At 50.6% G+C, this 23113-nt stretch overlaps 1 protein-coding gene across 20 annotated transcripts in view; it reads left to right on the top strand.

The window, feature by feature from the left end:
* Nucleotides 1-23113, top strand: part of EXD3 (exonuclease 3'-5' domain containing 3) — a 301170-nt gene that overhangs the window by 221737 nt on the left and 56320 nt on the right. For 2 of the 20 annotated variants that reach the window (XM_075112174.1, XM_075112173.1), the window contains exon 22: nucleotides 15939-18407. The exons of the other annotated variants lie outside the window; for them this stretch is intronic. In XM_075112174.1, coding sequence (XP_074968275.1) covers nucleotides 15939-16121 — 183 coding nt within the window. In that variant the 3' untranslated portion in view covers nucleotides 16122-18407. Of the gene's footprint in view, nucleotides 1-15938; nucleotides 18408-23113 lie in introns of those variants that run through there. 20 annotated transcript variants of the gene reach the window in all.

Here is a 23113-nt window from a genome sequence, read left to right as displayed (position 1 = left end):
TGCTCAGCATCCTTGTGTTTCAGAGGAAAATTCAGGCCTTTCCCTGTGTTTCAGCTCCTGTTTGCACGTCAGGGAATACAGCCGTACCCTTTGGTTTCCCAGTAGTTCGCCCAAAGCCAAGCCTGAGCCTTGCTTGGGTCTGTCTCTGACTTCATACCACTCCTACTTCTTCCTCCAAGGCCCATGTAGTCCCAACGCAGTGGATGTTCACAGGAGACCTTGCCAGGCTCATGGATCAAAACAAAATATTTGGAGACTTAGGGTTTTCATGAGCATGTTCCCTGAATCTGTTCCCAAGAGGAGCCAAGTCCCTGTGCCGAACAGCCTCCTCCTTGTTGCAACACGCACACACTTGCCTTCAGATTTGCATGTCTGAATCCTTACTCACACCTTGGTGAGGCACAGCACTGCGTGTCTGCCTGGGAACTGGAAGGGTGGCGGTGGAGCCTACACTTTAGGGGAGCGACATGAGAGTGTGTATCTGCATTTTTGCGTGAAGGGAGGATGTTGCTCTTCCTTTGATAGGAAAATGAGTGTCAAAGCCCCTTTCAGCCTGTGCGCTCAGGTTCCTGCCTCTGCACATGGGTGCTGAATAGCCTCTTGGCTGGAAAATAGTTCTTGACAGGAGCAGTGAAGAGACCTGGAAGCATCCCATGGCAGCGCCAGGGCAATCCACAGCACTCAGCCTCTTGCATTCCTTTCACAGTTCATGCCCTTATTCCTGGGAGCTGGGACTGGGGGAGGCCCAAGACAACGGAGCTGTGGATGAGCAGCATTAGTCAGTGCCCCGGTCTGTGGTTCTGCCAAGTGTTTGCAACAGGGGTTGAACTTTCTGTCTTGGCTGAGTGCTGTGAACCAGCTTGGAGTGCAGTAACCTCTAGTGTGGCTTTAGCACCAGCCCTCAGAGGCTCTCAAGCCACTTTATTGCCACTGGTTAATGAGCCCTCTCCATGCCTTTGAAAGACAAGGAGTTTCCTATAGCTTCTGGTAGAGCCAGGGAAATGGAGGCACATGGAGGTAAAGCAATGGCTCTGTGTCCTTTAAGGTGCCAGGGGTACTGTATGTGTCTCTTGGCTGCCCTTAGTTGTTAGACCCAAGTTGTTTAGTCAATGTGTGACCTTTACTGCTTTGTATAAACATCACCGTGACTATAACATGTCATCAGGCTCCGGTTATCCCCTGAACTTGTGTCTGACTTCTCAGGAATCTGATTCTGTTTTTCTACCCAACATGGGCATAGGCCGAAGGCCCTGGGACTTTGTGAATGGAGGGATTTCGCAGCCTACAAGATGCAGTGTGAGGTTCCACGTCAGTCTGTGAAGTTGAACCAGGAGGGAATGTCAATAGGCAGCAGTCTCTGTGCAAACACGCCAGGTCCTTCTGCTGCTTTGGGGGTTTCCTTGGATTTCTCCATCCAAGAGCCCATCCTGGGACACCTTGGCATCTTGCAGAGAAGGATGTTGCTCTGACTCCATGGCCACCCACATCCTTCTGGTGTTTAACGCTTCTGCTGCTGGCTGTGGAGAAGGTCTGTGTTAAACTTACTCTGTTTGCCAAGTGCAGTGTTACAAGAGCTGGAGTCTGAGAACTGTTTGGGGTTTCTTTCTCCACTGAGGTATCGAAGGGAAATGGATGGAGGGGAAGGGATCTCCCCTGAGCAAGCACAGAGGGGAGAGCAGACAGCTATTAAATATGGCTGTTAAATTCTCTCACCGGAGAATATCCCTCCAATGCAGTTTGCCTGTTGCAGGATCACAGCTGTAGTGCAGCCGTGCAGAACAGACGTGCTGTGGAGCCCCTCGTGCTGCGAGCAGCCAATGATCAAGGGACACTGGACTTGTAGGTCTGGTTGAGCCCTTCCAGCCCAGCTCCTGCAAGTTCAGCCAGTTCTTTATCCATCCATAAAGCACTGCGATGGCTCAGAGAAACTGCAGATACAGGCAGGTTGCTGTAGCATGGCAAGAGGCTGGCAGGCCAAGAGAGAAGCAAACAAGACAGTTGTCCACCTGAGGGCTGCAGGAGCCGGCACAGTGCTGAGCACACCACAGGCGCCCCTGGTTGAACAGGAGGAGATAATCAGAGTGGTCTTTCCTCATGCTGCCAGGGCTGGCATTGCCCCAGCATCTTGGGCCTCTATGGGACGTCTGCCCTCTGTTGGGGACAAGCCCTTAGGAAGCGAGATCCCTCCAGCACTGCATCTCACTGCCCTGCTCTTGGCTGAGGTGGAGGTTTGGAAACTCTCCCACAGCCCAACACCCTCTTCCCCCAGTGGCTGTAGTTCCCAAGGGGCCACCAAGAGCCTCGCATCAAAGTGTCCCCCAGTCCTGCCATGAGCAGAGAGGCTGTCGTGTGTGGGGTGGGGGTGGACAACCAGCTTTCTGGCTCTGCTGACTTTGTAAATAGAAGGAAGTAGGAGAGACTCAAAATCTCTGATTATCTTCCAAGGGGACTCCCATCCCCTCCAAGGCATGTCTCAACTTCCCAGCCAAGCCTGGAGCTGTTCCAAGAGCGGCAATGTTTCTCGTCCTCTTTTGAAGCACAGCACTTTGCTCCTCTCAGGTAAAAACCTTCTCAGGTAGCGAAGCCCCGAGCCCTGGTGCACAAACAGCCTGTGGCCGGAGCGTGCAGCTGACTAACAGACTCCCATCTCTCTTCCCGCCGGAGGAGAGAGCTGTTCCATGAAAGGTGCTCCACAGTGACTTTATGCAGAACCACAGGTTTGGAGTGCTGCTCCTGGGGGTTTGCTCTCTGCGTGGGGAACCGCGGGTATCCGCGAGCGGGGTGTGTGGGTAGGACCCTCTGGCAGTGCTGCTGCTGCATGGCAAGCCTTTGTCAGTGACCGGGGCACTCTTCCTCCAGCAAGGCGTGCTAGTGCAGAGCTATTTCCCAGGGCAAGTTCCTAGGGTTTCCCTCCTCCCACCTACCTCTTTCCTCCAATTTTGTGGATATTTGTGGCTTTGCACTAAAGGCGCTCTGCTGCACGGTTCAGTAGAGCCTCAGCCTGCTTTGGAGAGTGCTGAAAGGAAAGATCTAAAAATAATGATCATTATTGAGTTCTGTTTGATACCAAGAATCTGCCCTGGCCCCTGGAGCTGCACTGGGCCATCTGGGGCAGACACAAGCATCTGCCCACATTGCTCCTCTGACAGCTGGGCACGGGCTCTGCACTGCAGTGGGTGAGAGGGATGAAGGGCTTTAGATAATGACCACGTTTTGAGCATCGTTGTTCCCTCTGGCAGGACACCTCTGCTCACCCATCAGGTCTGAGGTAGGATTAACCTCTCCTGCGAAGGTTCCCACTCCCCTGGCCCAACACAAACAGGATGACCCATGGCCTTGCAGCCAGGAAGGCTGTGAGTCACCAGCAGCTCCCTCCTGGTGACAGCAAGCCCTGCCCATTTCCCATGGCGGTGAGGCAGGGTCTTGAGGAACTGCAGGGACAAGGAATGGGCTACGGGGCTGGTGAGTAGGAGGAAGAGGTGCTGCTGAGGGAGATCAGGGAGTCCACAGGTGACAGGGGAAAGACCGGTACTAAGAAGAGATTTCTGCAATTTTTGTAAAGCTAGCAAGTCTGAAAGTAAGGCAGAATCCAACCTTGCCAAGGTTATTAAAGGAAATAGCAAAAGATGAGTTGCACAACTCTTGGAAACTGTCCAGCCATATAAATGAAAGGGGAAGCAGGAAAGAAGAAGTGGGGCTGGTATGTGCTGAGGATAGGACAGAGATGGAAGATAATCTACGTGCAGTCCTGAAAGAAACAGTGAAAACTTGTGCCCAGGTTTTTGGTAGCGATGGGGGTGCCAGCCAAGGAGAGAGAGGCAGGATGAGTGGTAGCAGTGTATGGGGATAGGAAACGCCACAACCAAAATGGAAGCAGCAGTCAAGGATCTTTGAGCATGCAAACAGGTAGGAGCAGCTAGCTTCTTCTTGAGAAATGAGAAAGGGCTGGCACAAAGCTGAAGTCACGGAAGAAGAGTTTGTAATATATCCACCAAACCACAGGGGTTGGATGGTTTGGCTGGAGAACAGCAAATAGAGATCTATTTATTGGGGCAGAGAGAATATGTTCTTGGCACATAGGAGTCTATTAGTCTGAATCTGTTAGTATGCAAAGCTTTAGAATAAACATTAAAATAGACAATAATTAAGAACAAGGAAAATGGATGAGATATGGATTTTCTGAAAGTAAATGATGCCAGAGTAGATAAAAAACCTGATCTTCTCGACAAAGCAGACAGGATGTATCTAACTTGTCTGATCTTCAGTAAAGGAGAAATATTCAATCAATTGGGACAGAAAGGTGCTGGGCTGCAAGGACTGTGCTAGATGGATTTCTCAAAAATTGGCCTTGGAAACTATGTTGTTTCATGCTTTTAATGGTCTTGGCACAAAACATAGAAATTGCTGATGAAATTTGGTAATTACCCATAATTGGGAATCATCATCAAAACAAAGGAGTTGGGGGAAATTACGCACAAAGAACTGGATGCCCTACAGGATAGGAAAACAAGGAATGAAATGAAATGACAGAGTCAAGGAGTCATACATGGAGGGATGGGCAGCCTGGATTTCTGCTGCAGTCTGGAGCAGACCTTCACCTGGAGCCTGACAAACTCCAACAATGTGAAAGGCCCCCGTGCACGAGTCAGCCCTCGAGTCACTAGAAAAAGGCAGAGGAAAGAGAAGTGGGGAAGAAGCGTTGCTTGTTTCTGCCTGATGCATAGCTGGATTTGGAGCCCGTTTGGGCACAAAGATGTAACGACTATGCAGTGCAGAGGTCTCGCTTTTGGCTGTGGGAGCCTGTGACTTGTGCCGTCCGCACCCCTGTTGGCCCGTGGCTGCATCCATCGATGTGTCCTTGCTCGTGCTGCTTACTCGCATGTGAGCACCGGGGTTTTGTTCCCTGTGTCCTGCTGTACGATTATATCTCCTAGCTACACTGCACCGCAGATAGTGAGTAATACTCCAGCCTTAAAAAAATCCCTCCTGGCTGTTATTTCCGCAGTTTGCCAAACATATTTGCACCGTTGCTTTTTGCACCGTTTGCCAGAGTCCCTACCAGATATTGGCACTAGTGACAGAAAAAAGTGATGATTTGAGCACGTCCCTTTCTTTTTTCTGATAATCCCATGATACGGTATTTTGTGTTGTAACACAAAGGATCACCTGAGGCAGTAGAATGGTGAGAAAATAAGGCTATTAAAATGTTCAACCTTACTTAACTCTCTGACAACATCAGAGAATAACTAGTAAGTTTTTAGCCAAGTCTGTGAGTCATCTTGTCCTGCACAATTGTCACAGCTCGGCTCATCTGTTCGGAGTAATTGCCAGGGGAGGACTGCTCGCAGCAAAACAGGAGCTGTTGTGCGCAAAACGGGGAAGGGCCTGCAGTCGGGTTCCTGGTCAGCATTGGCAAGTCACTGAAGCCCAGCACCTGAAATTAAAACCTAAACCCTCTGAATAGCTGAGACGGGAACCCATCAGGAAACAAAGCTGATGATTCTTCCGTATGTGCAAAGCTTTTAAAAACATTTTTTATTGTTATTTTATGTAAATCAAATGAGCTATCAGCCCTATTTGGATCTTCTCCTATCTCAGGTAGTGGCATAAAGCCTCCAGCCTTCCCTTGTAAAATGCTGAGAAAGTTGCCCATTCATCGCCAGCCACTGTCAAGTGTTTTTTCAGTCTGTTCCTGATTAAGCAGCGTGGTATCAAGGGGATAATTGCTCCTTGGAACTGATCCCAGAAGAAAATCATTCAGTTCTTTCTTATCAGGTCCTTTCTTGCAGGGTGAGATACCCACAAGACTTATCTCCCTCTTCAGTGCTGGCCTCTAATTACTATTTAAACAGCTCATTAGAAAACCTTCATTAGAGTGTAATAGTTGAAGCTGGAAATAAATGAAGGCTGATGCTGTGGTAAAGCGCTGCCCTCCCACGCGCAGGCTGGGGCACCCATGGCTGCCCCGTGGGGTGCTGGAGCAGGCGCTCACACTCGTCTGCCCCGCGGCCGCACCGGCGGGAGCGTCTGGTGGGGAAGTGGGGCTGTGGCACTCCGCGGCGCACACCAGACCTGGGTATGTCACTTGTCCTGGTGCCAACCTGCCCGTTCTGGTTGCATCACAGCATGGCTCCAGCCCGTGCTGGAAGCGTACCAGGAGCTGAGCTCCACGCTCAGCCCATTTCCATGCCTAGCACAGGATTTCAACAGCTGGGAGGCATTGCAAAGTTATGATTACAGCCTAGAGAAAATTAGAGACCATAGCAATCCCATTTTAAAGAAAAAAAAAAAACCTACATACATGGGAAATGTTTTTACATGAATTTATTTGCTGGTGAAATGTTCACGAGTGCGGGCCTGAAGTCTTCTCTGTGTCTCCAGAGCGCGGTCAGCGTTAGCACAGATTTCCCCCCTAAACATGCTTCAGTCCTGGCCAGGCTGGGTCTTACTTCTCTGGCTGTAAAATATGTTAGGGAAGGAATGGACATGCAGGCTCCGTACTTCCCTCTGTCCTGGCTCCTTGACAGTTTCAGCCCCAGAGGAGTCACTTTTTGGCATTAATCTCTCACTGGGTTTTTCAGCAGGAAAACCACAAATGTTTAATAAAAATCCTTGCAAAAAGCATGCCAGGCAGCACCCGGCGAAGTGTGCGTGTGTGCCCTTTGGGCTGGCGTGCGTGCTTTGGAGAAGTGGGCCCTGTAAATATTTTCCTGACATTTAGGAAGTTTAGAGAAGTGTTTATTATTTTCCTGTCAACTTGACAAGCCCAGCATGAAGAAGGGAGGAGATGTGCATAGCTCCCTTCCCTACCCTGAGCAGCGCGGTGATGCTATAGGGTTTGTAGAGGGTTTAGAGCTGGTTTTATTTAGGAAAGCAAGAAGCTACAGCTGGTGTGGGGTCGGGGTGCTCCTCCCTTCCTGTTGCTGTTGTGATTTGGGGCGATGAGGTTACAGTACCTGTAATTTGTTCATCCCCTGGGTTGGCTGCAGAGCTGCTCATGGAGCTGCAGGCACGGGCATCCTGCCCTGGGGAGCAAGCGTGGCTCAGGGGACACGTCTGGGCACACCTGGCTGGCCGGGCTGACCTCCAGTCAGGCATCTAAAAGTGGAAAAGCCATGTCCTATCTGGGAGCTGAGTCAAAGCCCAAAGCAGAGCCAAGGGTGTTGGCAGTATGAGGCACCATGAGCTTTACAAGCTCATGAGTCCCCGTGTCTTAGAAGGATCCCTCTGCATGCAGAAACACACTTCTTTTTTGCTTCCACTTTGTGAATCTTGTGGAGTTACTGAAAACTCTGAAATTTATAACTCTTCCAGACGTGACAATGTGACTGCTGACCTCCCACCATGATGTGCATGATGTACAGTCTGCAGGCAGCTGTGGCCGGCTCAGTGTGGAGCTGTCTGAATCAGGTGGTCCAAGAAGCAACCAGCTACAAAGATGGCACGACCATCCCAAAAGTCTTGTTTGGGAAGCGCGGGATGATTTGTGCGGGGCCAACATGTTACTCTGCCCTGTGGCACGTGTTGGCATCTTTGCAGTAGAGAGAAATGGAGTTGCACGAGTTGCACGAGTTGCACGAGTTGCATGGGTAGGTCTGTTGGTACACTGTAGTGACCAGCGTGCTCCGAGTACTGCTGCCGTGTAACCAACTTGCAGAGGAGTGGAAGGAAGGTTGCGACAGCTCTGCAAGTGTCAGTTTAAATGCTGTTATCAGCTTGGTGAGGAATTTACATGTTTAGCAGTTTCTGGTCCAGCTTAAATGCAATGGTTCTGTGTTGGGTGTCCTTTGAGGCTGTAAGTGAAAAACTGGATGGGACCCGATACTGAAATGTTGGCATGCGTTATCACTCGCCTTGCTTCTCAGAAAGCTCATTTGAGAATTGCTCTGTCTCTGGTTCGGATACGCACATCCCAGCTTGCCACTAGCTCCCATTCCTGTAGCAAAGCTGCCCAGCTCTCGGCAGCTGCACTGTGTGAGGCTGGCCGGGATCTGCCGTACCTGCAGCAGGCTCTGCTCAGGCTTAATGAGCTCGGAGCTCATTAAGTGCCAGCTCAGGTGTGTATCCCTTCCTGCGGTCACACTCCTAACCACGCTGTAGATAAGTCCTCTGCGTCTTTCAGGTCTGTCCCTTTTAGGCACAGTCCAGCAAGTATATTAATGATGGAAACTCTGTGGGGCTGACAGTTTTGTTAAACTGTCAATTCTGTATATTTCGATTCTCAATATTTTATTCCTATTTTAACCAGAAGAATGGCCCATTCTGGGCTGTTGGGCAGTACCAGACCGATGGAGAGGAGTCTTCCCATCACAGTAAAGCATCGCATCCAGGCAATGTTAGCTTTTTCTCTTTCCCTGCTTCTGCCCACTACTTTTTTGTACCCATTCCTTGGGGTTTCTTTTTCTCTCAGTCTGTTTCGATGCCTTCTAAACAGACTCAGGGATCATCCATACTGTGGGTTTCTGTACTTGACTGGCAGGTTTGGTATCTGAATAGATCGACAACCATTAGGTTGCAGTAGATGTGTATTGAACAGGAAGTAGGCAGGCGCAGAAGCTAAAAATGACATCATGTAATTCATTAATTAAATGAAGAGCCTCTGTTTCATGAAGACCCAGTGCCGGAGTGACTCCTTCCTGCCACAGCAAAGGGAGGAAGAGGATCCTGGTGGAGCCGGGGAGGTGGGAACATGGTTCTTCACAGGGTGTGCAACCACAGAGCTGACTGTGACTTCTCCGAATTTCCTGGCAGTGTGCATAGCATTAGCTCCTGCTGAGAAAGCTGAGTTGAAAAATATCCCATGCATGACACGTGCCTGCCTGTGTAGTTTTTGAGGGAAGGACCTTTCGTCCCGTGCTGGTCACTGGGACCTGATGCCGTTCACATGAGCTCAGCTACTTCCAGTGCCTGGAGCCTTTTGGGAGGAGGCAGGAGGCAGCTGTGTGGGAGAGAAAGGACAGAAACAGGTAGCTGAGAGTTCATAAAACTGCATGGGCTGCAGGAGAACTGGATATCACCTCCAGTGTTTTCAAAGGTGCATGCTAGACACAGCCATTCATGATTCAACCTCTGTCAGCTGAGTGATGAATTCACTGGACTGCAGCAAAAATTATCTGGGGTTTTCATTAGGTGCCGCCTTTCTCTGGATTTTAATGGAAGCTCATCTGACTAAGCAGGTGTTTTTATACACTAGCCATTTTTCTGACACGTAAACACAAACATTTTCTACCTCTTCCTGTGCTAAGGCAGTTGGTGCTGCTGGATGCTGCTCTCCTGGAGGGGAAAAGCACCACAATGAGGCCCCCGTGGACACCCTCCAAGAGCCCGTCACTGGGGACCCTGGCACGGGGAGCCACTTTCCCTCTGGGTTTGTCAGGTGAAGAACCTCAGTGCATTGAGCAGGCTTAAGGGCAGGGAAGTGTGCTTGTGCCGCGGAAGGCAGTGGTTGGATTAAGAGGAGATATCAGACTCTGGTGTCCAGAAGGCTGGTCCAAAAGCTGCCATTCAGCGCGGCGGGGCGAGCCCGGCCCCGGGCCGTGACAGCCCCTCTGGCAGCAGGAGTGTGGCTGAAAGGCCAGCTGCTGGGCAAGAGGCTGCGATGGCTGAGCGGAACACTTCCTCTCACACGTCCCTTCTGCATGAAGCAGAGTTCTCGCCCAGGCACTGGCCTCCACAGCCTTGTTCTGTAAAAATGTATTTTTGGTCAAGAAGGATGCCCCCTGCTCCCAAGCAATGCAAGCAAACAAAAGAATGCTTTTGAATGTTTTTAATAAAAAATGCTTTATTGAGAAATATTTTTAAAATAAAAAATGTGTTTAGCAGAAAGAATAATTTCTGCATTGTCAAAGTACCAAACCGTGATATCTCTACTATTAAGCAATATATTGCTGTAGAACCAAGAAAAGACTGCAGCACGCGTTCTGAGTTCCTCTGTTGCCGTGTTAGCTTGGAAATCTCATCCCAGGTGCATTTCTTTCCAGGGCTTTTCCCATATACATATAAATATATGCATTCTGTTATGTATAATATGTATATAATATATATACATATATAAAATATCTTTTATTAACAAAATGCGTCTAATTGCATGCCCTCAGCATCTCAAGACAGCAGTAGGAGCCCAGCCCTGTGGCTCTTTCTCTCCCGTTGAACTATTCCCTGTTATTCTCGGGGAAGCTGAGCAGGGGTCAAGCCCAGGCAGGGAAATGAGGTCTGGGGCTATGGAAAATTTGGACCCCAGAGCCACCTCCTATTATATAGATATAAATGGAATGGAAAATTATTTCGAATAAAAGTGCACTGCCCTCTGAGAAATGTTCTCACAGAACCGCCTCTGAGAGTGCCTTAACTCTTTATCAGAGCACAGCGCTTTGAGGCGGGGGGACCTCGGGGCAGCAGTGACAGTGAATGCAGCATGCCAGAGCCAGGGACATGCCAGCACGGCTGCTGCCGAGAGCACCCGACCGAGCGCCACAGCCAAACTGACTGTGCTGCTTTCCAAGCACGGCACAGGAGGGTGATTCCCTGTTGCTTCCCTCTCCCTTCATGCCAATGATGAATCTGCGTCCGTGAGCCAGCCAGATCCACATCCTCAGGAAGGAAATGGGACTCGGCTCCAGCTTTCTCCATCTCTGCAGGGCTGCGTGGAGCAGAGCAAGGGCAGCTTGGTGCACATCCCCCAGCTGCATCCAAATTGGTCTGAATTTTTAACATCTGAATTAGGAGTGTGGTGCTGGTCTCGCACAGCAAGGCACAAACCGGGGACGTGCGCCAGCCGTCCCGTCTGTTCCCCGTTCAGCGCCAGTCCATTTTCTTCCCTCTGCATGTAAGAGTGAAGTGTTCATCCTCATGGATGAAAATAAATGCAGAGGAGCCCTCCTGCCCCGGGGCGATCGTAGGCAGCCGCGTGCAGGCAGCTGGAGGCAGCGGGGCAGCAGGTGTGGTGTGAGCGGTGGATATCTGATGGGGTACAATAAACGGGGAGGAACAAAGCAAACATGACACGGCAGTGCCTGTGCACTGGTCTTGCCTTCTCCTTTGTTACTTGTCACTGCCAGCCCCATCATGTCCCATCTGTTAGTGACAAGACTTTGCAAGAGATTGAAGTGCCAGAGAGCAGGAAAGCCTATGGGAGAAAGGGGAGGAGGGTGCAGGGAGATGGGAGAGAGGGGCTGTACGCACAGCAAGGCATGACAGCTCTCCTGGAAGCAGGGCTGAGCCTCCTGCAGACGGGGTTTGCAAGCTGAGTGCAGGTCAGACACAAATCACCCCAAGGGATTCACAGCACTCAGCTCGATTTTTGTTCCAATATGCAAGGCCAGGCTCAGTCTCTCCTGGTGTCTCCCAGCACCTCCTAAAATCAGAGGGGTATTTTCCTCCATTTAGGTGCTGAAATGCAGCCACACTGTTTGCTGGTCATAACTGCGACACCTGCACAGGCAGAGAGTCCTGTAATTACAGCCTAGGCTGCAGGACGTGGGGGAGGTGGAACAAAAGTCAATAAGCTTGTGCAAACACGCGTGCAAAATAAAGCAACCGGGCAGATATTTTATTTGCTTTTCAAGGAAACATTCTTGAAACAGCCACTTAAGGACTTCAGCAAAGGCAGAAAGCAAAAATCTAATGGGCCATTTGTCCAAAGCCTTGTGGCAAAACCCTGGATCCAAATTTAGCACCTAGAAAGCATCTGGCTTGATTCATTAAAAACCAGTTTGTAAGTGCTCGGAAGATAACACTGTGATAAAAAGCAGGCTCTAGAGACTGGTCAACAGCCAGCCCCACAAGCCAGTCCCGTGCCCATTTTCCTCTGTATCTAAGTGACCTGCAGGATGAGGGGAGGGAACGTGACACGGGCCCGACCTGCCTAAGCAGTTGCGGTTGAAATGCGCTGTGCCAGATTTTTGGATGGGTGGTCAGCAAAACCTCCTGTGGAGGCACTGGAGGACAAGACCCTTCAGCCTGTCCTCATCAGGTGGCATCTTACGTGTGCCCTGTGCTCTGGAGATCTGTAGGTAGTCGTCTGTCCCAGGTCTCCTGTGCCCTCTGATGACATAATTAGGAATGCACCCGTTAAGGGGTACCAATCATTCACACCCTGGGGAAGAGAAGCCACTGGAGAAACAGTCAGAAGTCACCAAGACCCTTCCAGTATCTCATTTCTCTCATGAGACAAAAAATGAGCAGGCTCCAGAGTTTGGCTATCGCTAGTTTATTTTTGTATGTCTTATTTCAGCCCTGAAGAGGAGGACAGATGTCAGGCATGAGCTGGTCTGTGGGTTTGGGAATACCTTTCAGCCTAAATTCATGAAGAGGGACTTCCCAGGCTTCCTACAGTACAAAGGCAGAGAGAGCATTACGTCCAGAAGCTGTTTGTTTCTGTGCTTATTTGCATTGCTGTGATTGTTGTTCATTCCTCTGGGTACTTAGGAAGATATTTAACAAATCGATTTACTGAAATACTAGTATTAAAGTTAAAAAAAAAAAGAAAATGGATCTACTTACTCTCAGGACAGAGACAGTTCGAGTGCCTTTAGCAGCCTTTCTCCAGCAGAGTCCTCTGAAGGCAATAAAATGCAAGGGTAACAGGGCAAGTTTCAGATGGGTGATCTTCAGTCAAGCAAGAATCTTTAGAAAATAGAGATGCAGCCTTGGTAAAGCCAGTGAGAAGATGCATGCAAGTTGGGGAAGCAAAATGTAGGGTGAGATTTGGAAGAAAAGAAGGACTGGTGGCCAGTGCTGCTGGCAGATAAGCAGAGTCTGCGAAAACCAACCTGCAGCATGTTGGGAAGAATAGAAAGAGAAGGACATTGCAAGAAATCAGAATGGTTTCTCTGTACTCTCCTACCCCATGGAAGACAGGGCAAAAATACGGACCATTCACATAATAAATGCTTAGGAGTCACTGCTGGGCTTATGGATTTTCGCCACTAAAGCAACAGTATGAGTGCAGCGCTTGGGCTCCAGTGTGCAGCAGCTTCACCAGCAGATTTGTGAAGCACGGGGAGGGGCAGAGGGTACATGTCCATGCTATGACCAGAGCCGGTACATCTGCCTGGCTGGCATCTGCTCAGTGCAGGCAGATGGGTGCCCATGGGGCTGCTCCTCCTGCCCTGGGACCAGCCGGTGGCTAACGGTGCCCAGCACTGCATCAGAGCTGGGAGGAAGCCGGTCAGTGCCTGGGAACGGTTTTGCTGATACAGGATTACTCATTGTGGATTTTGGAGCAGGGTGAATTTGGAGCAGATGGGGGACTTTTTCACTTGCACGCAGAGGAGGTTGCATGACCTGAGATAAGGGCACTGCTCCACTCTCGCCTGTGTGTGGAGACACGGTGGCTCGGCCGCCTGGCAGGTTGCACCATCAGCTTTTCTTTGCTATGGTGATGTTACGGGCAAGGGATTGCATTTTTCACCCTCTGAGGATGCCATCCTCCGAGGCCCCGACGTCAGGGTCAGATGTTGCTTTGTGCAGGTGTACCTGCAGTTGGGTGTTGTGCTGTTCCAGGCATGGCTCTGCAGGTTTTGCTAGGGAGAGCTGATGTGGTATTTAACCCACTCACTGCTGGGTTCAAGGTATGACACAAAAAGGTAGAGTTTGGAAATCCCTGTTTTACTTGGGAATACCAGGCACCGGTCAGGCTTGACACGCTGCGGGCTCCTAGCCCGTGTTGCTTAAGGAAAGTAACACTATGATGAAAAAAAATGTTGTTAGCTGTATGTTTACTATGAGATTTTAGCAGTCTGCTGGTCTGCATGGCTTTATGCTTTGGAATAAAGCCCAATGCTAGCGCGTGTGGCACGCCTGTGCCAGCTGCTCCAGGGGATGCTCCAAGGCGGAAGGTGAAGACCGTAGGGACAGTGGCAGGGATCCACCTCCCCACCGCAGGGACCCTGTGGGGGGACCTGCCTGCCTTGTCTTCAAGCACCGACCTGGGGCATTGCAGCAATGAGCATTAAGTGCAGGCAGGGCACACTGGTGGAGGCGGGAGGCCGGACCACAGGCTGCTCTCCCAGCCGGGGGTGTGGGGCACTGAGCAAGTAACTTCTCCAGACCCCAGTTTCTCCAGTGAGTGCCCCTCCCTCTGCACCATGCTTCGGAGAGCCCTGGACAGGGCAGATGGAGCCTGCAGCCCTGCAGAACCTCTACAGGGTCCCTCTGTGTCCGTCAGCATGGGGCTCAGCCCTCAGGATCCACGTCGCCTGGGCACCGGCAGCGTGCCGGCAGCGTGCCAGCAGTGCTCCGCGCTCGTCCCATGGCAAGCCGCGCTGCCCGCTGCAGTGGGCGGATGGACAGGCTCACAAGCGCTGTTGGGAGCGCGTTTTTTCCCAGGCAGATTACGTAGCCTTTTTAGCTTCACCCTCCCACTACACCCCCCTTCCTCTGTTATTTTGGTGCCTTTCCCCAAGGGAAACAAAGCTAACTCGAATGCTGTTCCCACCAGAAAGGCAAAAGATTCCCCCCCTCTTTTTCCTTCCTCTTTTGGGTTCAGGGTAATGTGTCCCATGACAAAACAAGCACAGATCCCTGCACGAAGTGTTTTGCCTTTCTCCTTAAAGGGAGAGTCTTTCTCCAGGGCCCCGAGGGCCATCACTCCATCACACCGAGATGCCTCCTGGATGGAAGGATGGTCAGGTTGGACTCTTTTTGCCTGTGGTGAAAGCAGCCCATGCCCAGACATGGGGGGCAATGTTGGTGGTGGAAATAGGTCTCATAGCTAGGAAGTATGGAGCGGGGAGCAGCGGTGTGCCCAAGAGCGCCAAGCCAGAGATCTTGTGGTTAGCTTCAGCCATGCCCAGTGGAGATGCCTCCATAAGATCTGCCATTCAGGCCCCTCTGCAGCCCATTGGGAGAGAAGGCCCCTCCTGAGACCCTAAAGCAAATGTCCAAGGCAAGAGCAGGAATTCAAAACATTTCTCTCCACTGCCTGTAGGAGCGATGGGTGAGAAGTTACTCATCCTTCCGCACTGCAAAGCAAGATGTGATGGGCTCATGTGCGGGAAAAGGCCACCTCAATCCAAACCACCATCCCATTTCCATCATCAGCATCATCCAGGCAGGTGGTTCAGTTATAAATGTTCAATTGGAAGCAGCTGATGTTGGCCTCTGGGTGAGCATCCCCAGGCTGCCTCACCACTGCCTCGCTCCCACGGGCAGTGGGGGCACCGGGCTGACCTGCTGCAGGAAGGTTTTAAAGATATTTATGAGTATGGGCTTTTCCCACTATTTGGGGAAGGCAGATTTCTAGTTTTTCAGCAATTGATCCATAAAACCTCCTTCTTCCCGGAAAGCACTGGTCACCACTTCCCTGCTTACTATGTCAGAGAAAATTTAAGTTACTTTTGGTGCACGTGGCCGCTGCATCCTTCTGTCCTGCTTGGAGCTGAGCATCTTCACCCTCTGCAAAGTCACAGTGTGCGTGCATGGGCAGACAGGCTGGGATCATGCTCGTTCACATTTTATCGCTGATACCACAGTCACATCCCTGGGCCTCTGCAGAAAGAACCAAAACAGACCGACGTACAATTTTTTCTTTATAAATGCTGTTTTCAGGATTTCCCCCACCCTTGGATTTCTTTTAACAATTTTGAACGAATGGGATTTTAATACATTCCCCTAAATAGAGACATTATAAATGCTTGTGTTTCCCATAGAGGTGATAAATGAGTGGTGGGAGCCTGGGGATGGAGGGTTGTTTCCTGTTTTTGCAACTCAGTAATTTTGCATAATGAGACCGTGGCAGCTCGCTCTTGGAACCTGCACCTGCAGTAAGGTGTCTAAAAGGGAAAAAAGAGAATAACTTGAAATAAACCCCAAAGGCTAGTGATGAGAAAGGCAAAAATTACAAAGGTGTAATTTAGATTTGCACTATTTAAAAAAAACAAAACAGGAAAAACATTTTGGTTCAAAGACGTTGAAATCAGACTATTGTTTTATTTCAGATGTTTCCAAGGAATGCTGAACTTGGAAATAGCAGGGAAGTTTACGGTGAGCATTCACACCTGGTGGCTGGGGGGCTCTCGGTGGCCTGGGCGCAGCATGGGGGCTGTCCTCTGATACCTTTCACAGCAGTGACATCTGGGCAGGATTTGCTTTACCTTCAAGCAGCCACCTACTTTGGGTGAGACGAATCGCCCCATTCCCCTGTGCCGAGCGTGAGCGGAGCCACAGTGCTGAGCCCGGCTGTAGGCATCTCCAGCCTGATGGAGGTGGTGATGGACCCACCAGGTCTCCGCTGAGTTTGCATCCATGAGTGAGAGCCAGTGGGATGGCAAAACATCCACTTTCTATCAAGATTATTGAATCTAGTGGCCAGAAGATTTCCCTGCTGAAAATCTTACCTACGGCTACGCAGCACAGGAGCCAAACAGAGATGTGGTCCCAGTCTCATGCTGGCTGTCAAAGTCTCAGTTTCCTTCCCGGACTGTGTCCAAGATGGTGTTTCTGCCTTCAGGGGTACCTTCCTGGCTCGTGCACACTGATTAATGACTTCCAGGTCCCAAAGGTGTGGATGGGGGAGTGAGAATCTTGCAGAGCAGAGGGAATACAGCTCTGGCATAGGATCTGCGACAGCCTGGCTCATCCATCAAGAATGCTGTGATGGAGGGGACGTTCCAAGTGTATTCAGCATGGGAAAATATTTTATCAAAGAAGCTTGGAATAAAAAAATAAAATTAAAATCTAAACATGAACGCTTGACACAGTGCCACATGAGGGCTATTTTTAATTTCCTTCCTGATCGTTCCACTTGTTTTCATCATTGTCAGCTCTTTGAATGATGGAATTAGTCACCATATATGAGATGAAGTAAACAGAGAGCTCATGGTTTCCAAGTGAGCATCATCTTAACTCTCCTAAGGGACATGAGAGCCATGGCATGCTGTTGCGTGTGGATTTGCTGCTGGCCATGGGTGACCTGGTGGTACCCAGGACCGTGTGCTCAGTTGGGTGCATTTGGGACAGTGACACCCAAGGGAGGGCTGGGATGCCAGCTGTACAGCAGCTCTGCTGCGAGGACTCGTGGTGTAGGTGTCAGACACACTTTTATGTCTTTCTTGGAGAAGGTGCTTTCTGTAGAGTTGCTGGCAAAAAGGAGAATCCAGGGATTTTTAGAAAGGGGGAAGGCAGACTCATGCTCTGTCCTCACTGCTCAGTATTTTTGTTCTGATTACTTTTAGCTATAGAATTAAGGAGCTGGAGAAGCCCTTGCTGAGAGCCTGACACATGTACGGGCTTGACATCCCTCCTGGGGGCAGGCATGGCGAAGAGGAAAAGCTGAGCACCGGGTTTCAGCCTCGGCAATTGCTAAACTGGGTCATCCCTCAGCACCGGGTCCCGAATTCATGGGCTGTCCTGCCGCGGGGCTGGAGAAGGCTTTGGTGTTGTAGCATGACCTTGACCCGCAAAGGCACCTGGCAACTGCAGGTGACACAACGGTGCCCTAAACTACCATTTGCTCTACGTGCTTTGAACCGCTGGTTGCATGGTTCAGTTTCTTTCTGGCTGTTTGGTTTCTTAATGTACTGAACTCAGGGCAATACTAATTTCTTGAATTTCTAGTTTCATGACTATGTCTGTGCTCATTGATTTCTTGAAAAAATTGAGTGGTATTTGGTTGATGTCGTAGCTGGAAAATACTTGTCAATGTAACTGGAGAAGTCCCCTTTCTGTCAGTCTCCAGAGGAGAATCCCTGTGGTTATCCCTGTAACAGCATGTCTCGGTTATGGAGCACTTCCATTTTGCAGACTTCAGCTAATCTATTTCCTAATCCTTTGATCTGAGCTCCTGAAGTTAATGGGAATTACTGGAAAGTCTAAGGAGGCTAATGGCTTTAGAGCTGGACTTGAATAATACCTGTTCATTACAGAGTGACACTGTATTGCTTGGGAATGCCTTTCTAGGCAAATTTTGCTATATTTAAAATTTTACTTCCTTACTACTGTATGTGTTTCAAATATACCTTAGCAACTGATAAGCAATGATCCCATTTAATTGCAATACTGGACTGAACACCGAACTATCCAGTTAGGGCACTGAATCCAATGCTGTCATTGCCTGTGCCTTTGGTTTCAACATAAATTGGTATCAAGTCCAAGAAGGATTCATTAGATCACCTTATGAAATGGCACTAGTCTCCTTCAGTGGCTTTATGCTTCATTTTATTGTTTTAATGAAACATTTGTGATGGGTTTTGGCTGCTTCTGTGCTATAAGGAGGACACCGAGGTGATGGGGGAATTCAGCTGTGCTGGACACGGGGCATCCATTCCCGAAGAGGCAGCGGCCACCCCCAGTGGAGCAAAGTCCCTGGCCCCCTCCCTCCCTGCCCCTCCCGGCCTTAACAAGACCACGGGTTTCAGAGCTCTGTGAAACATCATTCAGTTGGCTTTGGCTTATTTAAAAATAAAAACTCATGCAAAACCAAGATTATTTGTTTTTACAAAAGTCTGGAGTTTCCCACAGTGGGCTGTCACGTTTGGGAACTGTTAGAGCCAACATCCATTTTTTTCTCCTAAGGTAAGGAGCCTTCCTTACCAGGATCCTTGGGATAATAATAACAACAGACATTTCCTAATTAGTTGTTAATCATGGGCTGGCATTTCTGACACTTTCTGGGAGCTGATGTTCCTGCCAAGCCCCTTCTGCTCCCTTTGCCGTGGTCCCCGTGGCTGGGCCATGTCCCCACAGGGCCGCTGGCTTGGTCCCTGTGTTCGAGAGGAGTTGCAGCGGGAGCCTCTAAACCAGAGACTGCTGGTGGAGCAAAGATGCCCCATGGACATGTGTGCCGGGAGGAGACACGGGGTGCAGAGACAGGCTCTCCTCCCCACAGGGAAGGCGTTTGGCAGGGCCAGGCCATGGGGGATCCTCAAGACCAATAGCTGGAGGTGCACCAGTGGGACCTGGCTCCTGCCATGGCTCTTCGGCCCCAAGAGAGGGGGAGAAGGAGAGGGAGGGATTGGGAGAATATTTTGTGTCTTTAAGATTTCCAGAGCCTGGTGGGTGAGGATGAAATACCCATGTTGGGGCTCACCCAGGCTGAGCATCACCACCTCAATGAGGAGCTTCATCAGACATCTCACTGCATGCACCAGTCCAGTTGTTAACGAAGCTCTCACTGGGGCTGGATTTGGTGATCTCTGATTTACCAGGATTTTCTCATTTACAGCGTGGTGCTCTGCTTACACATGCAGCATGTCCAGCTGTTACGGGGCAGCCCCACACCGCATGAGGGGCGTTTGCCACTGCAGCAGAGGTGATGGGAGATGACCAGCATCACCGCGGTGTGCCAGGGGAAAGCCTCATGTGCCAGCTCTGCTTTTGGCCCTGGCAGCGCCGGTGCGCTTCCAATGGAGATGCAAACATGGGGCAAGCAGGAGGGCAGCGCAGCCTCCCAGCGAAGAACCACAGCAGGAGCCATTTCTCACTGCCTTTCTTCCCCCCCCAGACCTGCCTGCTCCTTTGTGAGCGCGTGAGGCCGCAGCAGCGTGCAGGGTACCCGTGCAGGCCCCGTTCCCACACTCATAATCCCTGGGTCACGGGAGACACAAAGGAGGTGCCGTGCTGCTGGGAGCCGGGGCGGGGGCAGGAGGGGCGGCCGGGCAGACCCGGCTCCGCTGCTGCCTCGTTTCTTTCTCACTGAGGACGACCTCCAGTTTTCTTCCTGCTAATCCCTCCCTTTAATCCCCTTCTCCTCTCCGTGCCCCGGGTCAGGGCGCTTTCTTGTCATGCCCCCTCTTCCATGGCGGCTCCATCCCAGCCAAATCCAAGCCAAGATGTCTCCATCACCCGCATGCTGCAGCATCTTGCTGACAGGGGCCAAAAAAGGGACTGCTGGAAGGCTGGAGGTGTTGCTGGGCTCCGCTCCTGCTTGGCTGTACATGAGGTGTTAAGAGGAGTTGCTCGGAGGTGGATCAGGGCACCACTAAGCCCGGGTCCTGCCTCCTGCCAAATCCCCAGCTGGGAGCCGAAACCTGCAGGGCCCCTTTGCTAGGCAGCCAAAGGAGACGTGGGGCTGAAATCCTGCATTCCCATATGCCATGTGCCCCATGGCGATAATTCTCTCTGGGGTTCGTTCCTGGTGCTAGGGGCCTGGCTGAGCCCTCACCCCAGCCCACTCAGGCGGTCCCTGCTGGGGCTGGGGCTGCCGCAGGGCTCTGCTCTGAAGCATCCTTGGCCCTGGGGGCTGGAGGCAGGCTCCTGCCCCTGTGCGCAGGCATCACCACCACTGGGCTCTGCACCAGCACCACCGAGGTGTAACATCCAGGACTTGGCTTCCGGGGGATTCAGGCAAAGTTTCCACATGCAAAATGAGGGGCCCAAAATTGGCGTTTTTAAAGCACTTTTAGTCCCCTGGGGCTTTAGCAAAGAGGATGGCTTTCACTGCTGGGCAGGAGCATCATGGCCCCGCGGCTGGGCTGTCAGCAACAAATACCCCCAAGCAGACAATGCACTGGCCCCAGTTCAGCTCATCCTGCTTTCTGGGCAGAGCTTGAGTTGGGTTTGAGCTCCACGGTCATAGCGCCTGAGGTCAGGTGCCTGCAGCCAGTGTGGAAGTGTCCACGTGAGACGTACTCATGTGCCTGCACTCTCCTTTCTATCTGTTGTTCATACAGAGCCTGGTGCAGTAGTGTCTCCAGCCTCAGCCCAGGCTCCTGATGCTTCCACAAGGCTGATAATTAATGTGATGAATAACAGCAAACTGGGTTAATTGCATATTGGGGACCATGAAGAATCAGAGCTGCACTTCTGGGGCAATAAAGGCTTTACTCAGAGTCTAAGTAGAGATTCAGGGTCTGACTTTTGGTCCTGATTTGTGACAGACTTGGCTGTAACACTAGAACACCAGTATGTTCTCTATTAAACTGTCTAACGCAATGGATTTCCAGCCCATACTGGAGCTATTAGATAAAGTGCTCGGCAGCCACAAAAGCGAAGGAAGTGTGTGAAGCTGTGTTTTTATTGGAAATCCAACAGTAGCATCCACATTTCCAGGCTTGTGTAGGGAGCTGGGGGGCTGGAAGGATGGGCAAAGACTTGTACACTGCAGAGGTGCTTGCAGATTTTGGAGCCATCCCATTTTGTAGTTGGTTTTTGGAAGTGCACCTGCAGCTCATGAGATGTTAGTCCTTTTTGTTTGGAATTTCAATATTTCCAGTCTAATACTTCGGCACATAGTATGGTCCTTACTTACCAATGAGTTGGCTGCTCCAATATCTGTTGTTTCAGGTTAGCTGTTACCTATTGTCTCTGGTGTCCACAAGGCTGGGGGCCGACATGGGCAGAGAGCTCCTGCCAGCAGACTGTGGCATCTGCCATGCTTCTGGTGGACCCTGGGGACATGCCCGTAGGTTTATCCTGGCAATAAACTGAATCTCTTGGCATGATCCATGTGCTCAAGGGCTTGGTGGTGCTTCCAGAAGGGCTGTGCAAAGGCTCAGGCGCAGAGCAGCAGCATGAAGCCCTCTCTGCTGACTCGTATCATGTAGCATCAGGGACCAGAAAAAAAAAAAAAAGAGGCTGTGGCAGGAGAAGGAGAAGCAGCTTGGGATGGGAGATAAGGTCTTCCTGTTTCCCACAACACCCTGAGTTTCTTATCTGCAATACTGCAAATAAAAAACACGGAGCCAGTGAGGCTAATTCCCACAGCACAGCAAAGGCTCATCAGCATCTGTTTTCCTGGTGACTCCCATGCCTGTAGGAGGAAGCCCAGGCTCTGGGATGGGCTTCCCTGTGAGATGTCAGCTCCACAGGGGTTTGCTCTCCCCACTTGCCAGGTGTCCCCGCCGCATCCCAGGGGATGGCTCCTGCCAGCGGCATGCACCCTTGCAGCATCTTGCGGAAGACAGTTCCCAGCTCTGCAGGGACCCTGACATTGCAGAGCGCCACTGCTCGCGTCCTGACAAGCTTCTTAGCTGCTGCCAGGGGGGGAAATGCTGCTGTAGCCATGCTGTGTGCTCAGGGTGGGAGCCACGCGGAGGGGTTGAGCTGCGTCTCTCTGCAAGCATTTGCACTCGGGAGACCCGTCATCAGACGAGCAGTGCTAATAGGTCTCCGGAGCAACTTGTGGAAGGTCGCAATAGCTGCTTGTCATTTTGTGAAGTTTGACGGGGGTCTGAAACTTGGGATCTCTCATTTATCACCTGCTAAGAATAGGGCAACTTACTTCTGAGCCAGCCTTTTCGAAATGGGTGCCTTTCCTTGCCACTGCCCTGTTTGCATTATCTGTTTCTAGAGGACTGTATGCTTTATGATTCTACCCTCTCTATGGAAAATAATGGGTAAAAGGGAGGTGCTGCAGGTCTCGAAGAATTTTATCAAGCAGGGTTTTGCTTAGTAAACCATAGGACAGCTTGGCTGTTGAAGCCATATCTCCCACTTTCCAGGAGAAGTCTGGGACATTGATAAAAACTGAAGGTTGCCCAATATGCCATTAAGAAAGATGGAACATCTCAGCAGGGGTTGGCCTGGGCTGAGTCTGGCAGTGCAGAGGTGGAGCAGGATCAGGACCCACAGACTCTTTTTCTCTGAGAATTTTTAAGCCAGAGGGAATTTCACAGCAGGAGGAAACAAAGCTGTGGGACAGGCCTGTCCTAATGATGGAGGGTTTGCTCTGCCTCTTAATGATCTGTAGAATCACACCACAGCAAAGCTTTTAAGTGCAACAATGTTGAAAGCTTTAAGTAGTTGTACAAGCTTTAAAGGTGTCCAACCTTTGACTTGTCAGGGAAAAAGGCAGGGAAGAGATTCCTTTTTCCACTGGAATAAGTCCAGATTGGCAGTCTGCACCCAATTAGCAGCAAAAGCCACTAATGACACAGCATGTGCAGCTCTGGCCTCCGACTCTTCTCACAGACCTCGCGAACTCTGGGACTATTTTCTTTTCAGCCGCCCTTTGCCGGCAAGATCCACACACTGGATAATCTGTCCCCAAGAAATCGGCTCTGCTGGAGCCTGAACCATTTCAGGGGGAAAGCGGTAATTTCTGGGTACCACAGACAGGGGCTGTTAAGAAAACCCCCTTCCCTTGCTACTATATCAATCAGTCTTTACAGTATGAAAATGTATTAATGTTGCTAATATATGTATTAGTTCACATTATACACTGTAATTAAGGAAG

Source organism: Phalacrocorax aristotelis, chromosome 17 (genome assembly GCF_949628215.1).
Source record: "Phalacrocorax aristotelis chromosome 17, bGulAri2.1, whole genome shotgun sequence".
NCBI classification, from domain to species: Eukaryota; Metazoa; Chordata; class Aves; order Suliformes; family Phalacrocoracidae; genus Phalacrocorax; species Phalacrocorax aristotelis.
Note: the sequence above shows the minus strand (reverse complement) of the source record. Positions and strands in the feature narration are given on the sequence as shown.